We start from the raw sequence: 21,530 nt of genomic DNA on the forward strand, positions 1-21,530 counted from the left end.
ACCCGGAGGCTTGAAAAACATGTTGGGCACATATGTGTACATGCCCAAAATCCTGAGAGGAGAATAGAAGAGAGGGGATTGCAGCATGACGATCCCTCCTACAGGATGCTTTCTCACTTTCTCTTTCACTTTGGTAAGCACATGTGCCTTATAGAAAATTTAAAAAGAGAGAAAAATATATATATACATAATCACACATAACATGTGCACACAATCCAGTATTCTAAAATCATTAAGTAATGTCTTACTATTTAACACCATGAATGTATTAAATGTTCATGTTATGCTATGCAAAAATTCAGGTTCCCAAATATTTTGTACAGTAAGACTAATTTTCCTCCATTCCTTTCCTCTTCCTTTATCAGTGCTAAAACAAGAGATGAAAATAGATGGTTAAAATGTGGACAGAGGTCATTTCTTGATGCTGGACTTTTGGATAATCAACTTTTTCTCTTCAATATATATTTTTGATATTATGATCACAAAATGCATTATTGTATTTTTTTATAACCACAATATTCCTAAAGTAGAACTTCCAGTGTACCTCAAATTTTCTTCATAAGCTGTATGGTTTGGTTGAGGTTGTTGAGAGAATTTGCATTTGTACATTTATTTAGTTTTATGTGCATATCCATATACGCATACATTCGTAACATCATATGAGTTTTATCAGGAGCTCAAAGTAGTTAATATTATCATCATCCCCTTCTTCTGCACACAGAGATTGACAGAGAGATTTACAGTATCTTGACTCGTAAAACTTTACCTGGTGACTGGTTTTTTAGATTCTGTGTTGTCTATGCCAATTTCTCAAAGTCTGTGCAAAATATTGATACATTTTCTAAACGTGTTGTTCAGCTTACATAAGGATACTGGATGGCAATAGCGATGGTTTTGTTTAGTGACCGTGTCTCAGTGAATACATTCCTACCACCCTAGGAGCACACAGCGAGCAGATGTCCAGATGTGAGTCCTTAAAGAGCTGTAACCACAGATGTAAACACCTCTCATAAATAAGGAACATTCTCATGATCTTGATATTGTGATTTTCTGGACATTTCTCAACACTATTAAGAAATCAGTAAGATTTGTTCATCTCACAGGGAAGTTTTAAGGTTTTTAGGTTTTTTTTTTTTTTTTTTTTTTTAATTTCTACAGAGAAGTAGGGGAAGATAAAACTGGACAGTTGGGGAGACTGCTCATTCTTGCTTTGTGGAACTTCTCAGAGACCTGCAGCAGCCAGCATGCTCTGGGTCCTGCTTTCCATACTCGGGCTCACCACTCAGATTCAAGGTAAACACTAATATTTTGGCTCTTCATATAAATGTCAAATTATTTGATATATGGCACCTAATTGATTTATGGTGCCCTTGAGAAAATAGCATATGCCCCCATAATTCAAAGATTATACCATTTGTATTTTGGTATATTTTCTACCTCTCTAGCTCTACAAAGGTAACATATACATATATATACACACACACACACATGCATATATACATACATGTGTGTACATACATACACATATGAGGGGACTTCCAAAATTAGCAAGAAAATGGAACTAAAGTATTCATTTATACGTTTGCTGCAAAGAATCTTGGAATCTGCATAGATGTCTCATAATATGCATATTCCATAAGCATTTTGAAGGCCCCCTCATATGTATGAAGCTGTTATATACTATCTATATGTGTGCATATATCTTCCTTTTAGAAGAAAGCTCATTAATTTTAAAAAGTTTTTAATTTTTCAATTTTAATGACATATTGACAAATTATATAATGGTATCTATTTTGGGGGTACAAAGCAGTATTAGTGATTGTTCAATGTGAAAAATTAAATTAGGCTAATTAGCACAAAAAAGAATATCAAATATTTAACATTTTTTGTGAAAAGAATACCATAATTTACCCTCTTTGCAATATTGAAATGTACAGAATTTAATTATTAGCTATTCTTGCATACTGTGCAACTGATCGTCAATTATAAGATTTATTCCTCCTCTCTAAGGCTTTGTACACTTCATCCTGCTTCTCCTACTTGTCCCATTCCCAGTCATCTCTGCCTCTATGAGCTCAATTGTTTTAGATTCCAGAAACAAGTGAGAAGATGAAGTATTTGTCTCTCTGGTTTTGGTTTATTTTATTCAGCATGCTGTCCTCTAATTCCATCTCTTTGCATCTTCCATTATTAACCTTCTTTTTCACACCACTGCAGCTAGATGCCTTGTGGTTTCTTAAATGGACTATCCATTTAGGATCCCATATTAGGACTTTCTTACTGGATGTTTCATCTGTCTGATACTCTATGTTCCCAAATACCCACGTCATTCATTCTCTCATCTTTATGAAGTCTCTGCTCACATGTAACCTTCTCAATTAAATTGTCCCAACTTCTCAGTTTAAAATTCCAACATTCATCTCTATCCCAGCATCTGAAATCCCCTTTATTCCAATATACTGATGCTCTTTGATTTCCAATGGAGTTGCATCCCAATAAATCCGACATATATTGAAAACATTGTAAGTCAAGAATGAGTAATATGTGTAACTTACTGAACACCGTAGCTTAGCTTAACCTATCTTAAGTATGCTCAGAATAGTTACATTAGGGGACCAGGAGATGGCATAGTGGTTACATTGCTGGACTCCCACATAGTCAACCACAGTTCAAGTCTCAGACCCGGCGAGTTAAAACTGACACTGGGCATGTGTGCCTGTATACCCAGAACCCCAAGAGGAAAATGAAGGAAAGGGATTGCAGGGTGGCCATCTCCTCTGAGGGGTGATTTCTTACTTTCTGACTCTCTGTCTCTCTGATGAGCTCACATGCCCTATAGCACAAATATCTCTTAAAAAAAAAAAAGTAGTTACATTAGCCGATAGTTGGGCAAAAATCACCTAACATAAAGCCTAGTTTATAACAAAGTTGAATATCTCATGAAATTTATTGAACACTGTACTATATGTAAAAAACAGAAAAGGGGACCAGCAGTTAGTGTAATGGCTATGTCACTGGACTGCCACGTGATGGTTCGCATCCCGGACCCGGTGGCTTAAAACTCATGCCAGGCACGTGTGCGTGCATGCCCAAGATCCCGAGAGGAGAATGGAGGAGAAGGGCTTGTGGAGTGGCCATCACCCCTCGGGGGTGATTTCTCGCTTTCTGTCCCTCTGTCTGGCAAGCGCATATGCCCTATAGCAAAAACCTCTCCAGAAAAAAACAAAAATCAAAAAACAAAAACAAAACAGAATGACTGTATGGGTTCTCAAAGTAAGGTTCTACTGAATATGTATGGCTTTTGTGACATTGTAAAGTTGAAAACGTATAAGTTGAACCAGTATAAATCAGGAACCATCTATATTCCATTACCATAATGCTTGCCATTTTCCAACCTGTAGATAATTATAACACATATACTGTGTAGTTTTACATATATCTAATATGTAATTTTTCCCCAAATAGAATATAAATTCCACAAAGGCAGGAATCATTGTCTATTAGTTGATTTATTCTGATAGTCTCAAACTGTGTCTGGCATAAGGTTAGCATTCAATATATAGTTATTGAATGGATATTTGAGTTTCCATATAAAAGAAATGGCAGAGATGGAAAGTTGCTTACTATCTAAAAAAAAAGTATTTTTATTTTATGCTCTAACTAAAAATAATCAGTGATCTTAGATATTATAATTAAAATGAGAATAAAATATTGACTCAATATCTCCATCTCTGAAATAAAACATGGTTTCTAGTAATAAAAAGTTGGAGTTTGAATTTCATCTTTATATTTATTAAAAAGTCTTTAGGATTTATTTTTATAAATCTCACAAAGACCTTTGAATTAAATTGCAATCTATTCTTATATAGTGTTCTGAAAGCCAAATAAAATAGAGGAAGTAATGAGAGAGAAAAACAGAATAGAAGAGCTTTCCCCAAATTGTAGTTAGTGCTAAAGTTGGGACTAGAAATGATTAAAATTCACTCTGATTTCAAGCCCATCACTCTTTCTGTTAATGGAGTTATATTCTCTTTTCATAAATGAACACATACTAATACATTTCTAGGTTTCTTGTTTTAATATGTAATAGTTCTTCTCAGGAGAGCATCACAGAGCTTTGGGAGCTGACTAGGAGAGAATTCTTGCCTTACCGTTTCCTTCAGGTCCTCCATATCAGCCAGGTATAGAATCTTTAGTGCCCCTAAGGTCATTTCGATTGTGACAGAGTGGCAAACTGCCTCTAAACCTGGATACCTATGTGTGAAAATGGCAGCATTAAAAATAAGGCTGACCTTATATAAATATTTAAACAAGTAAAGAAAAGATAAAGAAGATATGCCTGCCACCTTCTTAGGTTGGCGATAAATACTTTTATTTATTTTGGGGCTAGCAGATGGCATAGTGGTTACTACTTTGGACTCCCATGAAGTTGACTGCACCTTAAATTCCAGATCTTGTGGCTTAAAATTCACGCCAGGTGCTTGTGTGTACATGCCCCAAATCCCAAGAGAATGGGGAAGTAGGGATTGTGGCATGGCCATTGCGGCATGGCCATCCCCTTTGGGGATCACCCAAAGAGTGATTTCTCACTTTCTGTCTCTCTGTCTCTCCAGTAAGCACATAATCTCTCTTAAAAAATAATAATGTTATTTATTTTATATTATTCAAGTGTTACTGCAATCTCTATCTTAGAAAATAAATTGTACAAAGACAAAGCAACTTATAGGGGGTCATTTTGCTAGGACAAAGGATCATATCCTTGGCTCCAGGATCAGTTCTTTCCTTCTATTTATGAACAATAAAAAGCTGTCTATGTGATGTAAATTCAAAGACATTAAGAAGGATACTTCATCTATAAACAATTTTCCTACTCATTTTCTAATGCTTAAAAATTCTTCCAAGAGAAGGTAAACAGAAACTTTATTTCCAGTGAAATCTAATGTCTTGAGGAAAAATGCTAGTGAGAGAAAGAATATCATGATCTATCATCACATTGAGGTATAAGCTGCTGGCAGAGTTTTCCTAAGAATCAGATATTATTTGCTTAGGAAAAATTTTGATTTTTGAAGTTGAGTAGTCAGAAGTTTCACCACAGGGGGAAGAAGACTTAAAGAAGTAAAACACAAAGGTCTCTGAATGTATAAAGGGAAAAAAATAATTTCGAAGAGAACTATAGAGGGGGAAAAAATGTTTATTACAGGCAGAATTTCTGGGTCACACAGCCTCTGTTCTTGACCTAAGACTTACCTTGGGGCATAGTGGTCCAGAGTTTACCTATCCTGAGAGATCATCCACAGAACTGTCTTCATCTTTATGCCTTGCTACAATGAAAGAAGAGAACAAAAGAAAGATGCTTTGTCATCAAAGCTGAAGCAGGAGAATCAACTTGTTAATGTTTGCTCTCTAGATAGAAATTCTGTCTAAATTGTCCTTTCAACAAAACAATCAACCAAACCAAACAAATGCCTTTAATCACTTGTAGTTTCTCTTTTACTCTAGCAATAGCCATAAAGCAAACACCTGAATTAAAGCTCCATGAAGTAGTCCATCCTAAAAAACTATATATTTTACACAAAAGAGAGGTGCAGGACAACCAGACCCAGAAGCAGAGCAAAGAGGTAAGCAAGGTAAATGATTGTGGGGGAATTTTTAGTCATCTGAAGAGACAATGAAGAGCCTTAGCTAATAGAAATGATACAATGCTCAACATCTCACCGTCCATCTTGAAGTCCATTTATACAGCCACCCTTGGCCCAGAAGAGTTTAATGCTTTAACGATTTAATGGTTAAACAGCCTTACTTGATGAAGACGGAGAAAGCATCTTAGAAATTTCTCCAAATGTGTGAAAAAAAAAAAAAAGAACCTAGGAGGCAATCATATGGAGTCTTTGTTCTTTGTCAGCCTCACCAAATCTAGTTTCCCCCAGTTCTCACTCTCTTCTCCCGGAAGAGAATTGCCTTTTACTCAGCCATGTTGTTTGGAGAATTCACCTTTATCTCAGTAGTAAACAAGATTTTTAAAATGTTAAGGCTATTATTAATAATATTTTACTGTTACAGGGTTATAAATATCCCCTCATTTTGTAATTTTTACCTTATATAATTTTTTGTAGGATTTTGAGTGGTTTTCTTTAGTATAGTTGGTTTAGTTTTGAAGTAAGAAAAATACATGTCTTGTTATTCTTCCTTTGGTGATCCATTTTAGTGCACGGGACAATATTCTATACATTAGGCACATTAAGGTCCCTGTATCACATTTGAGAGTTAGTTTAACCTGTATGTATTATTATCGCAATGTAATTGTACTTTTTGAAAATTTATCTTAATGTACAATTTATGTTTTATGTATTTTGAAAGCATAATTCCTTTTATTCTATATGCACTTATAATTATTCTTATATATACTATTTAAGTCATATAACTACTTTGGATAGATTTATAAATATGCATTGTTTAATGTAACTGTACCATTAAATATTTTCAGGAAAGATATGAACCTGAAATTCAGTACCAGATTATACTAAATGGAGAGGAAGTCATTTTTCACCTATATAAAATGAAGTAAGTAGTATTTCTTGAAAGTCTCATCACTAGATCATATTAAGAAAATGTGGGAGAAAAATTCTTTGAGGTTCTAGTCAGAGTGGTTTAAGACAGAAAACATAACATTGAGCTTTAGATGATAATTGTATTAATGTAGTCTAAGAACGTGGATGCTTTCTTAGAAAATAATGTGTATATTATAAAACAAAGAGAACTACACAGATAAGTGACTTTCTTCCTTGACTTTCTGGAAACTTACTGAAAATCTTTTCTGCCTAGATAAATGCAAAGCTTTGATGCAACTATTACTTTCATAAGAACATACATCCAAGGCTGAGTCAGGGTTCACACCCTAACACAGTTTCCAGGGAATGGGGCTCTGCTTATTTCTATAATAGTAACTGATATAAGTAGATACTATAAATAGGGAGTCCCAATGTGCCAACAAAGGGGGCATCTGATACATCAATCACTGTTAATACAGACCACAGCTAGAATCCCTATTAACAGAGGAGAGTTTATCTCACTAAGATACTTGGTCAACATCCTAATTCCCACTGGGACATTAAATAATAGGGCAGACCATCCCCAAGGGGATGCTCATACCTTCCAAGTCCACACTGGGCATGCACAATTACGTTATCAAATTCCTCAGATTCCATACCTAAAGTAGAAGTGCACTGCAAATGGAAGCCCACAAATTCAAACAAAGGAACCAGCTCCAGTGACAGACCTCCCCTACTAAATATTCATGACAAGACCCCACAATAAAAGTAACACCTAACCCCAGGCCCAGTGTAGTTGTCTTCTGGCAGTTGTCCACGTGCATGTTTTTCTGGCATGCATGTGTATTTCTTTTCTATTAAAAATCTTTTCTTTAAAAATTTCTTTTCCTACTTCATTTGTGTTTGTGTTTTTTATGTATTTCTTTTCTATTAAAAATCTTTTCTTTTAAAATTTCTTTTCCTACTTCATTTTTGTTTATGTTTTTTAGTTTGTTTGTTCTTGTTTTTTTGTTTTTTTTAATTTTGTATCTCAGGGAAGGTATCTAGTATTAGAGGTCTTGACACAAATAACTGGGAATTTTATACAATTCAACTCACGTCCTCCATCTGGTAACATAATCTTCTCTCTGAATGCCATTGTCCATGCATATTTGTGACCCTGTACCCTTTTGAGAATTTTTTGGAGGCTTTGTCCTTGGTGTAAAGACTCCCACAACAACCCACTTAAAGACAGAAAATCTGCTGAAGGGATTTCTTTCTCAGGTCTAGTGGGTATAACAGTTTTGATTTGCTTCAGCGCAGAATTCTGATGTTGTAAAAGGATCAGTGGGTCAGAAAGTTAGCTCTTTCTCATTGTAGGCATTGTTACTCCTTCAATGCTGAAGACTAAGTCAAGGAAATCAGCCTCTATTTTCTACCCTGTGAATCATATACCTTTCTGTTCTCTGCAGGCAACTCCTCGCACCAGATTATGCTGAGATACACTACTCACCCAAAGGAGAGGAAATCACCACAAACCTTGAGAGCATGGTAGGATCTGAATCCTTTTTTGGACTCTTTCTGGAATGTGTTACTTACTTTATAAAAGTCATAGATCTGTATGAAAAATCAAAGGACATTCAGAATTAGCTCTAAAATGTTAGGAAATAATGTATAATCCATCAGATGACCAGAAACCACTGCAGAGGCACAAGAAATATGGGTAACCATGAAAATATCTCTCTCCCAAGGGGAAAGAACAGCCCTTAATCATCCATACATAGTACAATGGAACTCGTTGAAATGTCAGATAAAGAATTTAGAATATTCATAGTGACCAAGCTATCAGAGAAGCAAGAGAAGAGAGACAACGAACTCCAGAAAATACAGGGAAAAAAAAAGACAGTGAGTTCCAGGAAGTGAAGAAGTTCTTATATGATCTGAAAGAGGAAATACACACCATAAAAAAGAATCAAACAGAACTATTAAAGATGAAGTCTGTAATACAGGAAATCAAAACCTCCCTTGAAAGTATTAAAGGCAGATTAGATCATGCAGAAGATCAAATCTCAGATGTAGAAGATAGAACTTCTGACCTAGAAAAATTCACCAAAAGAACTGAGAAAATAACCCAAAAAATGAGAATAATATACAAGTAATACTAGTCATCATTAGATACCCTAATGTCCTAATAATTGGTATCTCAAAGGTGAAGAAACTAATCAGGACATTGATAATCTTGTCCATGAAATCCTGGAAGAAAACTTTCCAAACCTAGAGGAGCATTCAAATATCCAGACCCAAGAAATACAAAGGACCCCAAATAGAAGCAATCCAAGAAGATCTTCTCCAAGGCACATCATAGCCAGATTGACCAAAACCATAGAAAAAGACAAGGTACTAATACTGGCAAGAGAAAATCGTCAAGTTACCTACAAAGGATATCCCATCAGGCTAACAGTGAACCTTTTGTCAGGAACAATGCAAGCGAGGAAAGAACGGGAAAATATATTCAAAGTGTTAATTGAAAAACAATTTAAACTGAGAATATCCACATCCAGCAAGATTATATTTCATATGGGAAGAAAAATGCAACATTTTCTCAGATAAATAAAACTTGAAGGAATTTACCAATACCAGGCCAGCTCTCTGAGAAATTCTGAAGGGAGTGCTGTGCCAGGAAAACTAAAGTCAGACAGAAATAAGAGAACAATAAATGACCAAGGAAAAGGCTGACTTAGTGGTAGGGACAAGTTCGGAAATATCAATAATAATGTTTATTGTTAACTTCCAGAATTTAAACAGAAAGATCAGATCATAATGACACTATAAATTCAACAAAAGAGAGATTACATAAAATCTGAACTGATGAAATAGAATTCTATCACTTTTGTCTGAAGATTACTGATTTTCTTCAATTTGCCTTCCAGATTTAAGGATTTTGGTTTTCTTTTGAGTTGTTGATAGGTTCAGCAATTTGTTAAAAAAAACTAATTGAAAAACTTTTTTCCCTTCCTGACCCCTTTGCAATTGGAAAATATTTGTGAGCATTCCTATTTTCTGTCAGAAGGGTTATTTGTATAAATTCAATAATACAAATAGTATCTGTTGCCTTGCATCAGAAATTGAATTCTTAAGACACTTTCTGCGAATAACAGATAAAATTGAGATTATCCTAATTTTTGTTGTAAATAAGTTGATTTATAACTCTTTTTAGTAAAAGGGGGAATGGAGAGAGAGAAAAAAATTTCAGTTTAAAATTACAGTGCACTTGTCACTAGATTCTAGCTTTATCCATATTTTTAGTTTAAGATCTTTTATGAATCAATAAAATGTGGGAAAAAAGTTTAGTATGGAAAGGAGGGAGGAGAAACTGGAAGAAAAAAAAAAAACAAGTAAAAGTATGCTTAATTGACCAAAAAATGAGGAACTATTTGCTGATGATAATGGATATAATAATATCTTTGTCTTGACTGACATACAGGGTATTTGTGCTGGAAAAAGAAACATTGTACACTGAAAAGACATGATTAAATATCAATAAATAAGGGGGAAAAAAAGAAAAAAATCAATGAACAGTGGTGCAGCAGTAATAAAACTGGACTATACAAGCAGGACCTCTTGTTCCCATATTGGGATCTCTCTGAGCATGCCAGGCACATGCTTGTGCCCATGATCCAAGCCGTCTGGGCTGGGGTTGTAGTATGGAGACCCTGTTGAGGGTTACCTGTCCCACTATCTCTTATTATCTCTCTGTCTCTCTCTGTCATGGGAAAAAAAGTGAATATTTTTTTTTTTAAATCAAAAGATTTGAAAGCAAGGTATTCATCTGTGACCAATTGAAGTTCAAGGTCAGCTTCTAATAAGTAGGAGTAGCAAGAGGCTTGCAAGTATCACATTTTTAGAACAAAGCAAGAGGGACCAGCAGTTGGCATAATGGCTATGTCACTGGACTCCCTTAGTCAACCGTGGTTCGAGTCCCGGACCTGGTGGCTTAAACTCATGCTGGGTGCGTGTGCATGTGTGCCCAAGATCTCAAGAGGAGAATGGAGGAGAAGAGATCGTGGTGTGGCCATCCCGCCAGGTGGTGATTTCTCGCTTTCTATCTCTCTGTCCCTCTCTGTCTTTTGGGTGAGTGCATACACCCTATAGCAAAAACCTCTCAAAATAAATAAATAAGTAAATAGAACAAAACAAAAGTCCGTTTGTCCATAGACCATTCCATCCATAGGTTAGTAATATTCTTCCTTATAAGTACATAAAAACTCATGTCACCATTTACAGTTTTCTTTTTTTTTTTTGGAGAGGATTTTGCTACAGGGCGCGTGTGCTCGCCAGACAGAGACAGAGACAGAAAGCAAGAAATCACCCCCCAGGGGGATGGCCATGCTGCAATCCCTTCTCCTCCATTCTCCTCTTGGGATCTCGGGCACGCATGCACACGTGCCCAGTGTGAGTTTAAGCCACCGGGTCCGGGACTCGAACCACGGTTGACTACGTGGGAGTCCAGCAACATAGCCATTACACTAACTGCTGGTCCCTCACCAGTTACAGTTTTCTAAAGATACATGCATTCATCCTGCAATCAGCAATGTAGTACCAACTATTTAATTCATATTTTTATATCTGACTATGCCACCATTCTATAGCTAGAACTAGGACCTATACATCAGACACAGAGAATGTATATGTGTGTATATATACATACAGAGAGAGAGAGAGTACATTGGTGTGCATATGTGTATGTGTGTATACATATGAATATATAATTTCTAAAGCATAATTTATTTTTACCACTCCAGGAACACTGTTACTATGAAGGACACATCCTAAATGAAAAGAATTCTGTAGCCAGCATTAGTACCTGCGATGGGTTGAGGTGAGAACCACTATCAAAAATATTAAACATGAAGCAACATTTTTAACACAGAATTGAGAGTTCCTGGACATGATGTCTTTTTACTATTTTGGTCAGTTTTACTCCATAGCAAAATGTGTTTAAAATGAACAATAAAGAATAAAGTATCACTCTTACAATCATTTCATAATCTGCTCTTCTAAGAGAAGTCAAGCCTGGCACTGTTTAAACAAGACACTACACTCCAGACCAAATTTATGCACTCCACTCCTAAAAAAAATTGCATTTTATTTTCTGAAAGAGTCTACCTTGCTGTTGTCTCAGTTGAAGTTAATTTTTTTCCATGTTTACAGCTTTTTATGTATCTAGACAAATATATCTTCCAGATAACTGAGGCATGAAATAAAAACACATAGTTGTTCTTCCAACATGTTTCATACTTAACTGATGTAAGTTTATTTTATATTATAATATAAAATACCTTCACAGATATGGTTTTTATTATTTCAAGATTTATTGCCATAGCATGTGTGTTCTCACTGGAGAGAGAAACAGAGACAAAGAAAGGGAAAGTGAGAAATCATACCCAAAATGATGGCCATGCCACAATCCCTTCTCTGTTCTCATCTTAGGATTTGGGGCATATATGCACATGCACCCAGAGTGTTTTTCAAGTCTCTTGGTCTGGGATTCAAACTGTGGTCAGCCTTTTGGGAATTTAGCACATTAACCACCATGCCAAATGCTAGCCCCTATAATAATATTTAATGACTATATTCATTTTTTTAATATTCTATCATATGGATTCACCTTCTATTTCTAAATTATCTTACTATAAAGAGTAATTCTTCCAGCTACTGACAGGTTAGTATGGCCAACCTGCTAATGATTCTTTCCTCTCTGAAGTTATTGGTATCTAAACTTACCTATGCTTCATTCTCCACTATATTCTTAGGATCTGTCAAAAAATCATTGTAATAAATAAATTCAGAGGAAATATTTATTGAGTTTCTGGTATAAATTTCAAATTCTCTGGGATTGTTTCACTTCTGTAATTTTTGTTCTGAATTCTCTGGGCCAATAATTGAGGCTTTATTTTAACACTGATAAATACTAAAGATCAGCAAGAGTTGGCTGAAAGGCCTGTGAATGAAAACATGATGTGTGAAATTGGGGTTGAGGGAGAGGTTCAGTATATGCAACTGTCTGTCTGAGATTCCCGAAATACAAGTCTCTGTATCTCACAGAGGATACTTCACCCATCATGGTCAAAGATACCTGATAAAGCCTCTGAAGAGTTCAGACCAGACAGAACATGCTATCCTTCTGTATAACCAAGAGGAACTGGACCCAGCCAATCGCACGTGTGGTGTGAAAAATCTTGGCAGGAAATCAGATCTTATTCGAACATCTAGGTCACTCAAAAACTCAGAGGTAGGTACAGTTTTATGATGTCATCTTGTATTTCAGCTGTCTCAGCCATAATATATGATAAACTGGCGTACTGATTGATAAATGTAAAGCCTGTTATGTATTTACTTATATTTCAATTTAATCTTTGAGGGAAAAAATGTCTTTTTGTAAGCTTTTGAATTTTTTAGGATAAAGATCATTATTCACCTTTTTATTATTCTTCTTTGAAAAGCAGGAAGACTTTCTTCAGGCACCCAAATACATTGATCTCTTTTTGGTGGTGGATAATGCTTTTGTGAGTATGAATATATGTATGTCTTGACCAATTTAGCTAACTGTAAAGTTTACTTTTTATATGAAAACAAGAAATAAATTATCCTAGCTAATGATACACAGCCCATCTGATTGTCTTAGCTATTCTGTTGATACTTCCTTTATTAGCAATAGTTTTTACTCACCCCAACCCCTTTAATATCCATCTGCAATGGAAATATTCAGATATTGGTAATATAATTAATACCAGATAGCTATAGGAAATCAGCCATGAAAATGAAATGAATGGATTATTAAAATATAAATACATGTTAATTTAAATATAAAGTAGACAAAAATATAACTTAAAATTATACAAACATACTAGAGTCACTTTCTATAGAGCAAATATTACTTTATGATAAACTTTTAATACTCTTGAGTAGTTTTAGAAATATTGCAATGACTAATTGGACTTAAAAATGAAACATACTGGAATTTTATAGAGTGCTTAATTTTTCTCTTATCAGAACACTCTAACATTTAAAATAGAATGTGTGGTGACACAGTCAAGGTAGTCACGAAATGCATAGATGTTACTTATATTGAAATGTGTAATTTTTCTTAAAATATGAAGTTCTATACCAATTAGCTTTGTTGCCTTAATTTGCTGTTTTAATTATTCATTATATCTTATATTTTATAGTATAAGCTGTATAAAGAGAACATAACTCTGATAAGAAGCTTTGTATTTGAGGTGATGAACCTACTTAATGTGGTAAGTTATTTGTGTAAACACTGTTTCTACATAGGAGCCCGAGGCTTCCCTATGATTTCACCAATAAGAAGTTAGAAAAGTTGAAGTTAGGAGTTCTCAGAAATTTTGGCAGAACAAGTAGCAATGATCAAGGTAAAATGGTGTATATTGTAGCAAAAGCAACTTCTAGGATTTCTACGTTCAAAATGGAACTGCCTATATTGTATGCTATAATTGTGTATAATTATGTACAATAATCGAATGTGAATAAGAAATAATACACCTTTTTAAATGAACGTCATTACTTCATAACTGTATACATCACTTGTGGCCAGCAAAGTTTTCTAAAGCACTGTGGGAATCTTGATCATTTCATGAAGAAAAACGCTCTCTCCACAGATTTATAAAACCATAGATATCCGAGTCGCCTTGGTAGGCTTGGAAATCTGGTCTGATGGTGATAAGATAAAGGTGGAACCCAATGTAGGCACCACCTTTAACAACTTCCTGAGATGGTATCGTCTTCACCTGGGGAAAAAGAAGATTTATGATCATGCACAACTTCTCAGGTGAGCACATGCTGGCTGAACCAGGTCTAGGTAGGCACAATGGATAGTGATTCCCAAGGTTCCTTGACAGAGATTTCTTTTCAATCATCTCTCCCCAGTCAGTTGTCAGAGTGCCTGATATTACCATTAGTGATCTATGAGACTACTGGAGATGTTGTTATATCAGTAAGATGAGCTCTTGGGTGTGAGATAAACACCTGATATTGTAATACCATGGGTCATTATAATGATATGGAATGGAGTAATAGAAGCTTTTTAGGGGTCTAGTTAATATAAAAGGGCTGGGGCCAGACATAGCAGTGCAGGTGACAATGCCCTGCTGTGTGATACTGGAGGCATATGGGAGGCCCTGGGTTCAGGTTCCTGGTTGATCTGAACATGCAGAGTGTGCTCTTTGGCATATCTATGATCCTGGCTGGTTGGAAGGCTAGGGAAAGGGATCATGGCATTGGTGAGACCTATGGACGGTACATTTTTCTGTCTAGAAACTTAAAAAGCCTAGGGCAGCAAGGGAAATCTGTAACATAATTAATAAAAGCTAATGGTTTCAAGACTCAGATTGTGACTTTGTATCTGTAACTTTCATGCAGCGGAATTGGCTTCATCAATCGACGGGTAGGAATGGCAGCCTCAAATTCCCTGTGTACCCCTGCTTCAGTTTCTGTTATTGAGGTTTGTAAGCTTAACATAAAGCTCCTGGAAGTCTATCAATATATCCTCTAGGAAGAAAAGTATAATGTCTGATACAGACTTGACACAAGGAACATTTGCCATATCAATAAATGAAAGTAGAAATGAAATTACTAGTAGATAGATCACAGCACTGAAGATTATGAAATATAGTATCCACTGGTTTTAGGGAGTAAGAACAGGAATACTGAGAAAGAGAGGGGATTGGGAACAGCAGTTGGCGTAATAGCTATGTTGCTGGATTCCCATATAGTCAACCGCAGTTCAGATCCCTGACCCAGTGGCTTAAACTCATGCCAGGCATGTGTGCGTGTGTGCCCACGATTTCAAGAGGAGAATGGAGGAGAAGGGATTGGGACATGACCACCCCTGCCCCGGGAGGTGATTTCTAGCTTTCTGTCTCTCTGTCTCTGTCTTTCTGGTGAGTGCAGATGCCCTATAGCAAAAACCTTTCCAAGAATTTAAAAAAAAAAAAAAAACGGAAAAGAAAAAAAAGTAAAGGGGTGGATCTGGGGCCCTATGATGCCTGAGCTAACTCTCAATTAGTCATTCCAGTACCTATATCCGGAGAGGTTAGACAAGGAAAAAGGGTACATGTAGGTGTCATGTGACCAAGCACTACTGTGACATAGATATAGCAATAGTTTTTGGAGACCTCTGAGTTCACAGTACGGTACCTAAAAGTATTTCCCATGAAAAATATAATTAATTTAACCATGCATTACTGAGAATTTAGTGTCTATTCGTTCAACCGATATTTATTAAGCATTTAACTAACTCAATAATTGGATTTATAGGACCCAACCATTTTAAATGTTCATGCAACTTTTTGCAATAAGCAATAACAGAGAAAGAAGATTAATGATTCATTATTTTCATCTCTTATGCTATTTTAAAATATTGCCCATTGGCAACAATTGAGAAACAATGACATAAAATTAAAAGTAATAGTTGTTTCTATTTTTGTTCCCCAGGCTATAAGAAAGAACAGTGTGTCTCTTGTAGGGGTGATGTCCCATGAGCTGGGCCATGTCCTTGGTATGCCTGATGTTCCATATGACACCAAGTGTCCTTCTGGCAGTTGTGTGATGAATCAATATCTGAGGTGAGATCTTGCGATCCCAGAGAAAACATTCTAAATCTTTAAGAATTCCGATACAGCCTACATATGTTGGGTGGACATCTTTTTTTAATTATTATCATCATAAACTTCTTTATATTACATTGGGTTACATATAATTTTACAGTGTATTACATTGGGGTGGACATCTTTTAACAAAAGTTCCGTATCCCATTAATTCAACCTCTAGTCTCTTGATGTACAGATTTCATCAGTTATCAGGGCTCATTCACTAAGATTTCTAAATAGGCCAAGTTAGAATTTATAAGTGTGATGACCAGAGTATTTTAATTTAAAATAATTTTAAATTAAAATGCTGTTGCGGTTTCTAAAAATGTGAAGTTAATTAAGAATATAAAAGCATCTTTATCCCCATCACCAATCAACCAATAAATCCATGTTTGCATAGTTAGTATTTACACATTAATGCTAGGCCTTTCGAAAGGACTTGGGATATAAAAACAATTAAAACATTCTTGTTCTTGAGGTGGTGTTGATAGGAAGAGAAATATGTTCATAGACCCTAGAACGTCTGTAATTATTTCCCCCTCACTAGTTTATTATTATCTTCCATCTTTCAGTGCAAGATGAGTAGGTGATAACCAATCATACCTTCGTGAGTGTTTTTATTTAGGACAGTATGAAATCCACATGATCGCTTAAATGATCCCATCTCTACAACTATGTCTAGAAAGAAATTTTCCAATTAGCGTAGTATGCATGCTCCATAGTTTACCATATTTAATATAGTGCAGTCTTAAATGGTTACTAAATTTAGAATTTTCATTGATCCAGGTAACATACCTAAGTCAGTCAAATTTTCATATTCATTAATCATGTTCTGCCTGTCTTCTAATTGCAGTTCAAAATTCCCAAAGGATTTCAGTACAGTCAGCCGCTCTCGTTTTCAAAGATACATTTTGTCTCAAAGACCAAACTGCCTGCTACGAGCTCCTGCCCCTAAAAACATAATAACAAAACCAGTGTGTGGTAACAAACTTTTGGAAGTAGGGGAAGACTGTGATTGTGGCTCTTCGCAGGTAATATACGAAGTTTAAAATGTTATTAAACAGTTACTAGGGTATAAGTATGAGGCAGTTATCTTTTTCTCTTACCATGTACTTTTTGACATTTTTTTCTAAAGATAAACTTGTCATCATAGTGAAATGTAGATTTCTACTTGTGATTTGACCAGTTTTTCTTTTGAAAATATTTCAAAAACAAGGATATGATTATAACATGATTGTATGAGATTAAATATAAAGAAGTAATTCATTAACTACAACTGACTATCTATCTTGGACATGTGAGTCAGAAATTTCTAAATTGCATAATATCACACTTGATTATTTGCTAAGCAGTAATATTTATATATTTAGAAGAAAGTTATTGTCACAGAAAAAGTGAGCCTTTTCTTACCAAGTCGGTATATAAAATGAACAATACATGAAACAGAGGTGAAGGAGGAAAAAAATGCACAAAAACCTGTAAAAACTAGGTTATTAACATGGTATGCCCCAAATAATTACTAAGATTCTGCTTTTTATAAAATCTGACCCTTAAAGGTATCTTATGTTCTCTAAAGAATGGCTCTAAAAAACTGTTTTTCAGCAACTTAGATGAGGCTTATAAAAGAGAATCTGTTTTCTTTATAATTTTCTTTTACTTTAAAGACCAAAAAACTTAAGATTGAAGAGATGGATGTATATATGTTAATCTGAAAATGCTTTGTATGTACCATCTCCGTAATGACTCATATCAAATCTACAAATTATGATGATCTATCGCAGTGTAGAGAAGAGAAGCTCGGAAAGGTTGGGTAAACTAATTCCAAGGATACAGAGCTAGTAAGCGGTGAAGCAGCTTTACCCATTACAGCTCAAACTTCATCCATTACTTCAGATGGCTTTATGTCAGTGGAGAAAACATCAATCTCAGAAAGCTTCATTTCATTCAGAAACTTTACTTGGTTAGATTGCATTAGAAGATTACATTGTATAATTTAATCAGATATAAAATATGTTACCAATATTTTGATAATTATAATAAAATATAAGATTTTTCAATGATTTGATATTTTATAATAAATAAGAAGTTTATTGCTTTTTTTGACAGAGAGATTTTTCTACAGGGTGCATGAACTCTTCAGAGAGACAGAGACAGAAATACAGAAAGGAAAAAATAACCCCCGAGGGGGAGATGGCCACGCCTCAACCCTACTCTTTTAGTCTCCTCTTAGGATTTTGGGCATGCACGCACACACGCCCAGCGTGAGTTTCAAGCCACTGGATCTGGGACTCAACTCGTGGTTGACCATGTGGGAGTCCAACGCCTTAACCGCTACGCCACCTGCTGGTCCCAGTTTATCTCGTTATTACTTGCCCGGATTCTCATTAGTTTCCTATGTGGAAGATGGTTGGCTTTATTCATAACCCTAGGTATTTCTAGTTTTTTCTTTTTTTAAATTCTATTTGTTATTGTTATTTATTTATTTATAATTTGACCAGAGATTGAGCGAGAGAAAGGGTAAGTGATAATGCAAGCTGCCAAGTCTGGGACTTGAACCGTGGTGAGCCACATGGAAAATCGGGACTTGAACCGTGGTGAGCCACATGGAAATTCAGCGCCTTTAACCCCCACGCCACCTGCTGGCCTCTGTACTTCTAGTATGAGAAAGTAAATGGCATCTATTCAGAGTGCATTGACAAAGAGAGAGAAAGACAGAGAGCACTAGAGAGGAAGAAGGAGGAGGGAAAGGAGAGAGCACTGTTTAGATAATATAGAAAATGTAATATTCTTGAATTATATCTGTTTACTCCTGTATTTTTCCATATCTTATACATTTTAAGAATTATTTATTATTATTATTATTTTAATATGCTATAGGGTATGTGCACTAGACATAGAAACAGAGAGAGAGTTTATCTTCTGGGGCTTGAACTATGATTGGCTATGTGGAATTCCAGCACCTTAACCACCACACCACATGCTGGGCCCTCTTGTGATTTTCTTATACAATTATATAAAACTTGAGAGTTCAGGCTTATAAACAACTAAATTTAAATAAATATTTTCCTATCCAAAAAATAATGCTACATATGTACTTTTACACAGTCTTCTTTATTGAATAGTCTAGCTTCCGATAGATCCGATATGCCATTTTATTATTCCTTTGTACATATTTAGGCCTTTCTGCTGATTTTTAGATCAATCATTATATCTGTATGTCTAAATGTTTTTCAAGAGTATCACATTATTTTTTTTTTTGGAGAGATTTTCACTGTAGGGCATGTGCGCTCGCCAGACAGACAGAGAGAGACATAGAGACAGAAAGCGAGAAATCACCCCCCAGGGGGGATGGTCACGCCGCAATCCCTTCTCCTCCATTCTCCTCTCGGGATCTTGGGCACGCACGTACACGCACCCGGCGTGAGTTTTAAGCCACCGGGTCCGGGACACGAACCGCGGTCGACTACGTGGGAGTCCAGTGACATAGCCATTACGCTAACTGCTGGTTCCCAAGAGTATCACATTATTTTGAACAGCAGATGGTGTAGTGGTTACATCACTGGACTCCCACATAGTGAACTATGGTTCAAGTCCTGGACCTGGCAGCTTGAAATTTACTCAGGCTCAAGAACAGAGAACAGACGAGAAGGGATTACAGCGTGGCCATCCCTCCTGGGGATGATTTCTCCCTTTCTGTCTCTCTGTCTCTCTGATGAATGCATGTGCCCTCTAGTAAAAATCTCTCTCAAAAATAAATAAATAAAACACTATTTTAATAAATATAACTTTACAGTACATGTTGGTGAAAAGCCTGTCTTTTCATTAATTTTTGTTATTTTTGTGTTTTTCCCCCCAGAATTTGCATAGTAATTCCTAAAACTTTATGCATCCATATAACCATCCCTTCCACTTATTTTTTTTTTATCAGTTTGGCTAGAAATACAATTGAGATTAGTTGAAATACGCTAGATTCATATTCACTCTGAAGGCTACAGATGTTTTCATAGTATTAAAAGACCAATTGTGTTTAAAGTTTCTCAGGAAAATTATAAATTTCATCATGTAGTTCTTGCTCATCTTAAGAATTTATTCTAAAATATTTTCTACTTTTATTTATGCTGTATTTACAATGTTTTTTCTTACATTTTAGTTTCTAACTTATTACTATTTATTTATTGTTAATTAATTAATTTCTTTAAGGTTTTCACCATAGGGCAAATGTCCTTGCCAGGGGGGAGAGAGACAGAGAGCTACAGAGAGGAAAAGTGTGAAATCACACCCAGGGGGGACGGCCATGCCACAATCCCTTCTCCTCCATACTTGTCTTGAGATCTTGGACATGCACACACAAGTGCCTGATGTGATTTTCAAGTCACTGGGTCTAGGACTAGAACTGTGGTTGGCCATGTGGGAATCTTCTCGCTGCTTTAACCACCATTTCACCTGTTGACCCCATTGCTACTATTTTTGATGTTACTTTATTATCATTTTAAACAGCTACCTTAGTGACTCATCAAATATTAAGAGCTGATCTTCTGTTTCTTCCAGTAGAGAATTATATCACATACATATAATAAAAATATAATTTTTACTATTTTTAGAGAGATTTTTTGCTACAATGCACATGCACTCAACAGAGAGACAGAGAGACAGAGAGACAAAAAGAAAGAAATCCTCTCCCCAGGGGTGATGGTCACCCCACAATCCCTTCTCCTCTATTTTCCTCTCGGGACCTTGGGCATACATGCTAATACACCTGACATGAATTTTAAGTCCTGGGTCCTATATTCAAACTGTGGCCAACTACGTGGAAGTCCAGCAATGTGCCCATCACATCTGCTGGTCCCTGATTTTTACTTTTAAATGATTATATTTTCATGTCTTTTTCATGTTTCATGGTATTTGTTAGAATTTCCTTAAAAATATAGTATGTAAATAATCCTTGCCTTGGGTCGGCAGGTGGCACGGTGGTTAAAGGTGCTGGATTCGCACATGGCTGCCATGGTTGACCACAGTTCAAGTCTCATCCTAGTGGCTTGCTTTCTTGCTTTCCTTTTCTCTCTTTCTCTGGTCAAATTAAAGAAAAAGTAAAAGCAAATAGATTTAAATAAATAAATATTTCTTCTAAAAAAATCCTCACCTTATCTTTTATTTTATAAAATATAGTCCTGTTATTTGCCACATAAAGCCACATAAATTTTTATCATGATTATTTATCACCCCACTCATAGTTTACTTATATATACTTAAGTAACTCAGTAATGATTACTGATTTTTTTTTTTTTTTTTTTTTTTTTTTTTTTTTTTTTTGGGGGGGGGGTTTTTTTTACTGGGG

The 21,530-nt window shown here is 35.6% G+C and overlaps 1 protein-coding gene across 3 annotated transcripts in view; it reads left to right on the plus strand.

Annotated features, from left to right (window-relative positions):
• The first annotated feature begins 1,195 nt into the window (after positions 1-1,195).
• Positions 1,196-21,530, plus strand: part of ADAMDEC1 (ADAM like decysin 1) — a 23,569-nt gene continuing 3,234 nt past the window's right edge. For 2 of the 3 annotated variants that reach the window (XM_027772852.1, XM_027772856.1), the window contains exons 1-12: positions 1,196-1,293; positions 5,500-5,627; positions 6,485-6,561; positions 8,000-8,078; positions 11,330-11,406; positions 12,633-12,819; positions 13,031-13,093; positions 13,757-13,828; positions 14,207-14,376; positions 14,967-15,048; positions 16,041-16,171; positions 17,049-17,226. In XM_027772852.1, the coding sequence (XP_027628653.1) occupies positions 1,245-1,293; positions 5,500-5,627; positions 6,485-6,561; positions 8,000-8,078; positions 11,330-11,406; positions 12,633-12,819; positions 13,031-13,093; positions 13,757-13,828; positions 14,207-14,376; positions 14,967-15,048; positions 16,041-16,171; positions 17,049-17,226 (1,293 nt within the window). In that variant the 5' untranslated portion in view covers positions 1,196-1,244. The remainder of the gene's footprint in view (positions 1,294-5,499; positions 5,628-6,484; positions 6,562-7,999; positions 8,079-11,329; positions 11,407-12,632; positions 12,820-13,030; positions 13,094-13,756; positions 13,829-14,206; positions 14,377-14,966; positions 15,049-16,040; positions 16,172-17,048; positions 17,227-21,530) is intronic. The other variant, XM_027772857.1, reaches the window with a different exon arrangement.

Source organism: Tupaia chinensis, unplaced genomic scaffold (assembly GCF_000334495.1).
Source record: "Tupaia chinensis unplaced genomic scaffold, TupChi_1.0 Scaffold000039_1, whole genome shotgun sequence".
Classification (NCBI taxonomy): Eukaryota; Metazoa; Chordata; class Mammalia; order Scandentia; family Tupaiidae; genus Tupaia; species Tupaia belangeri.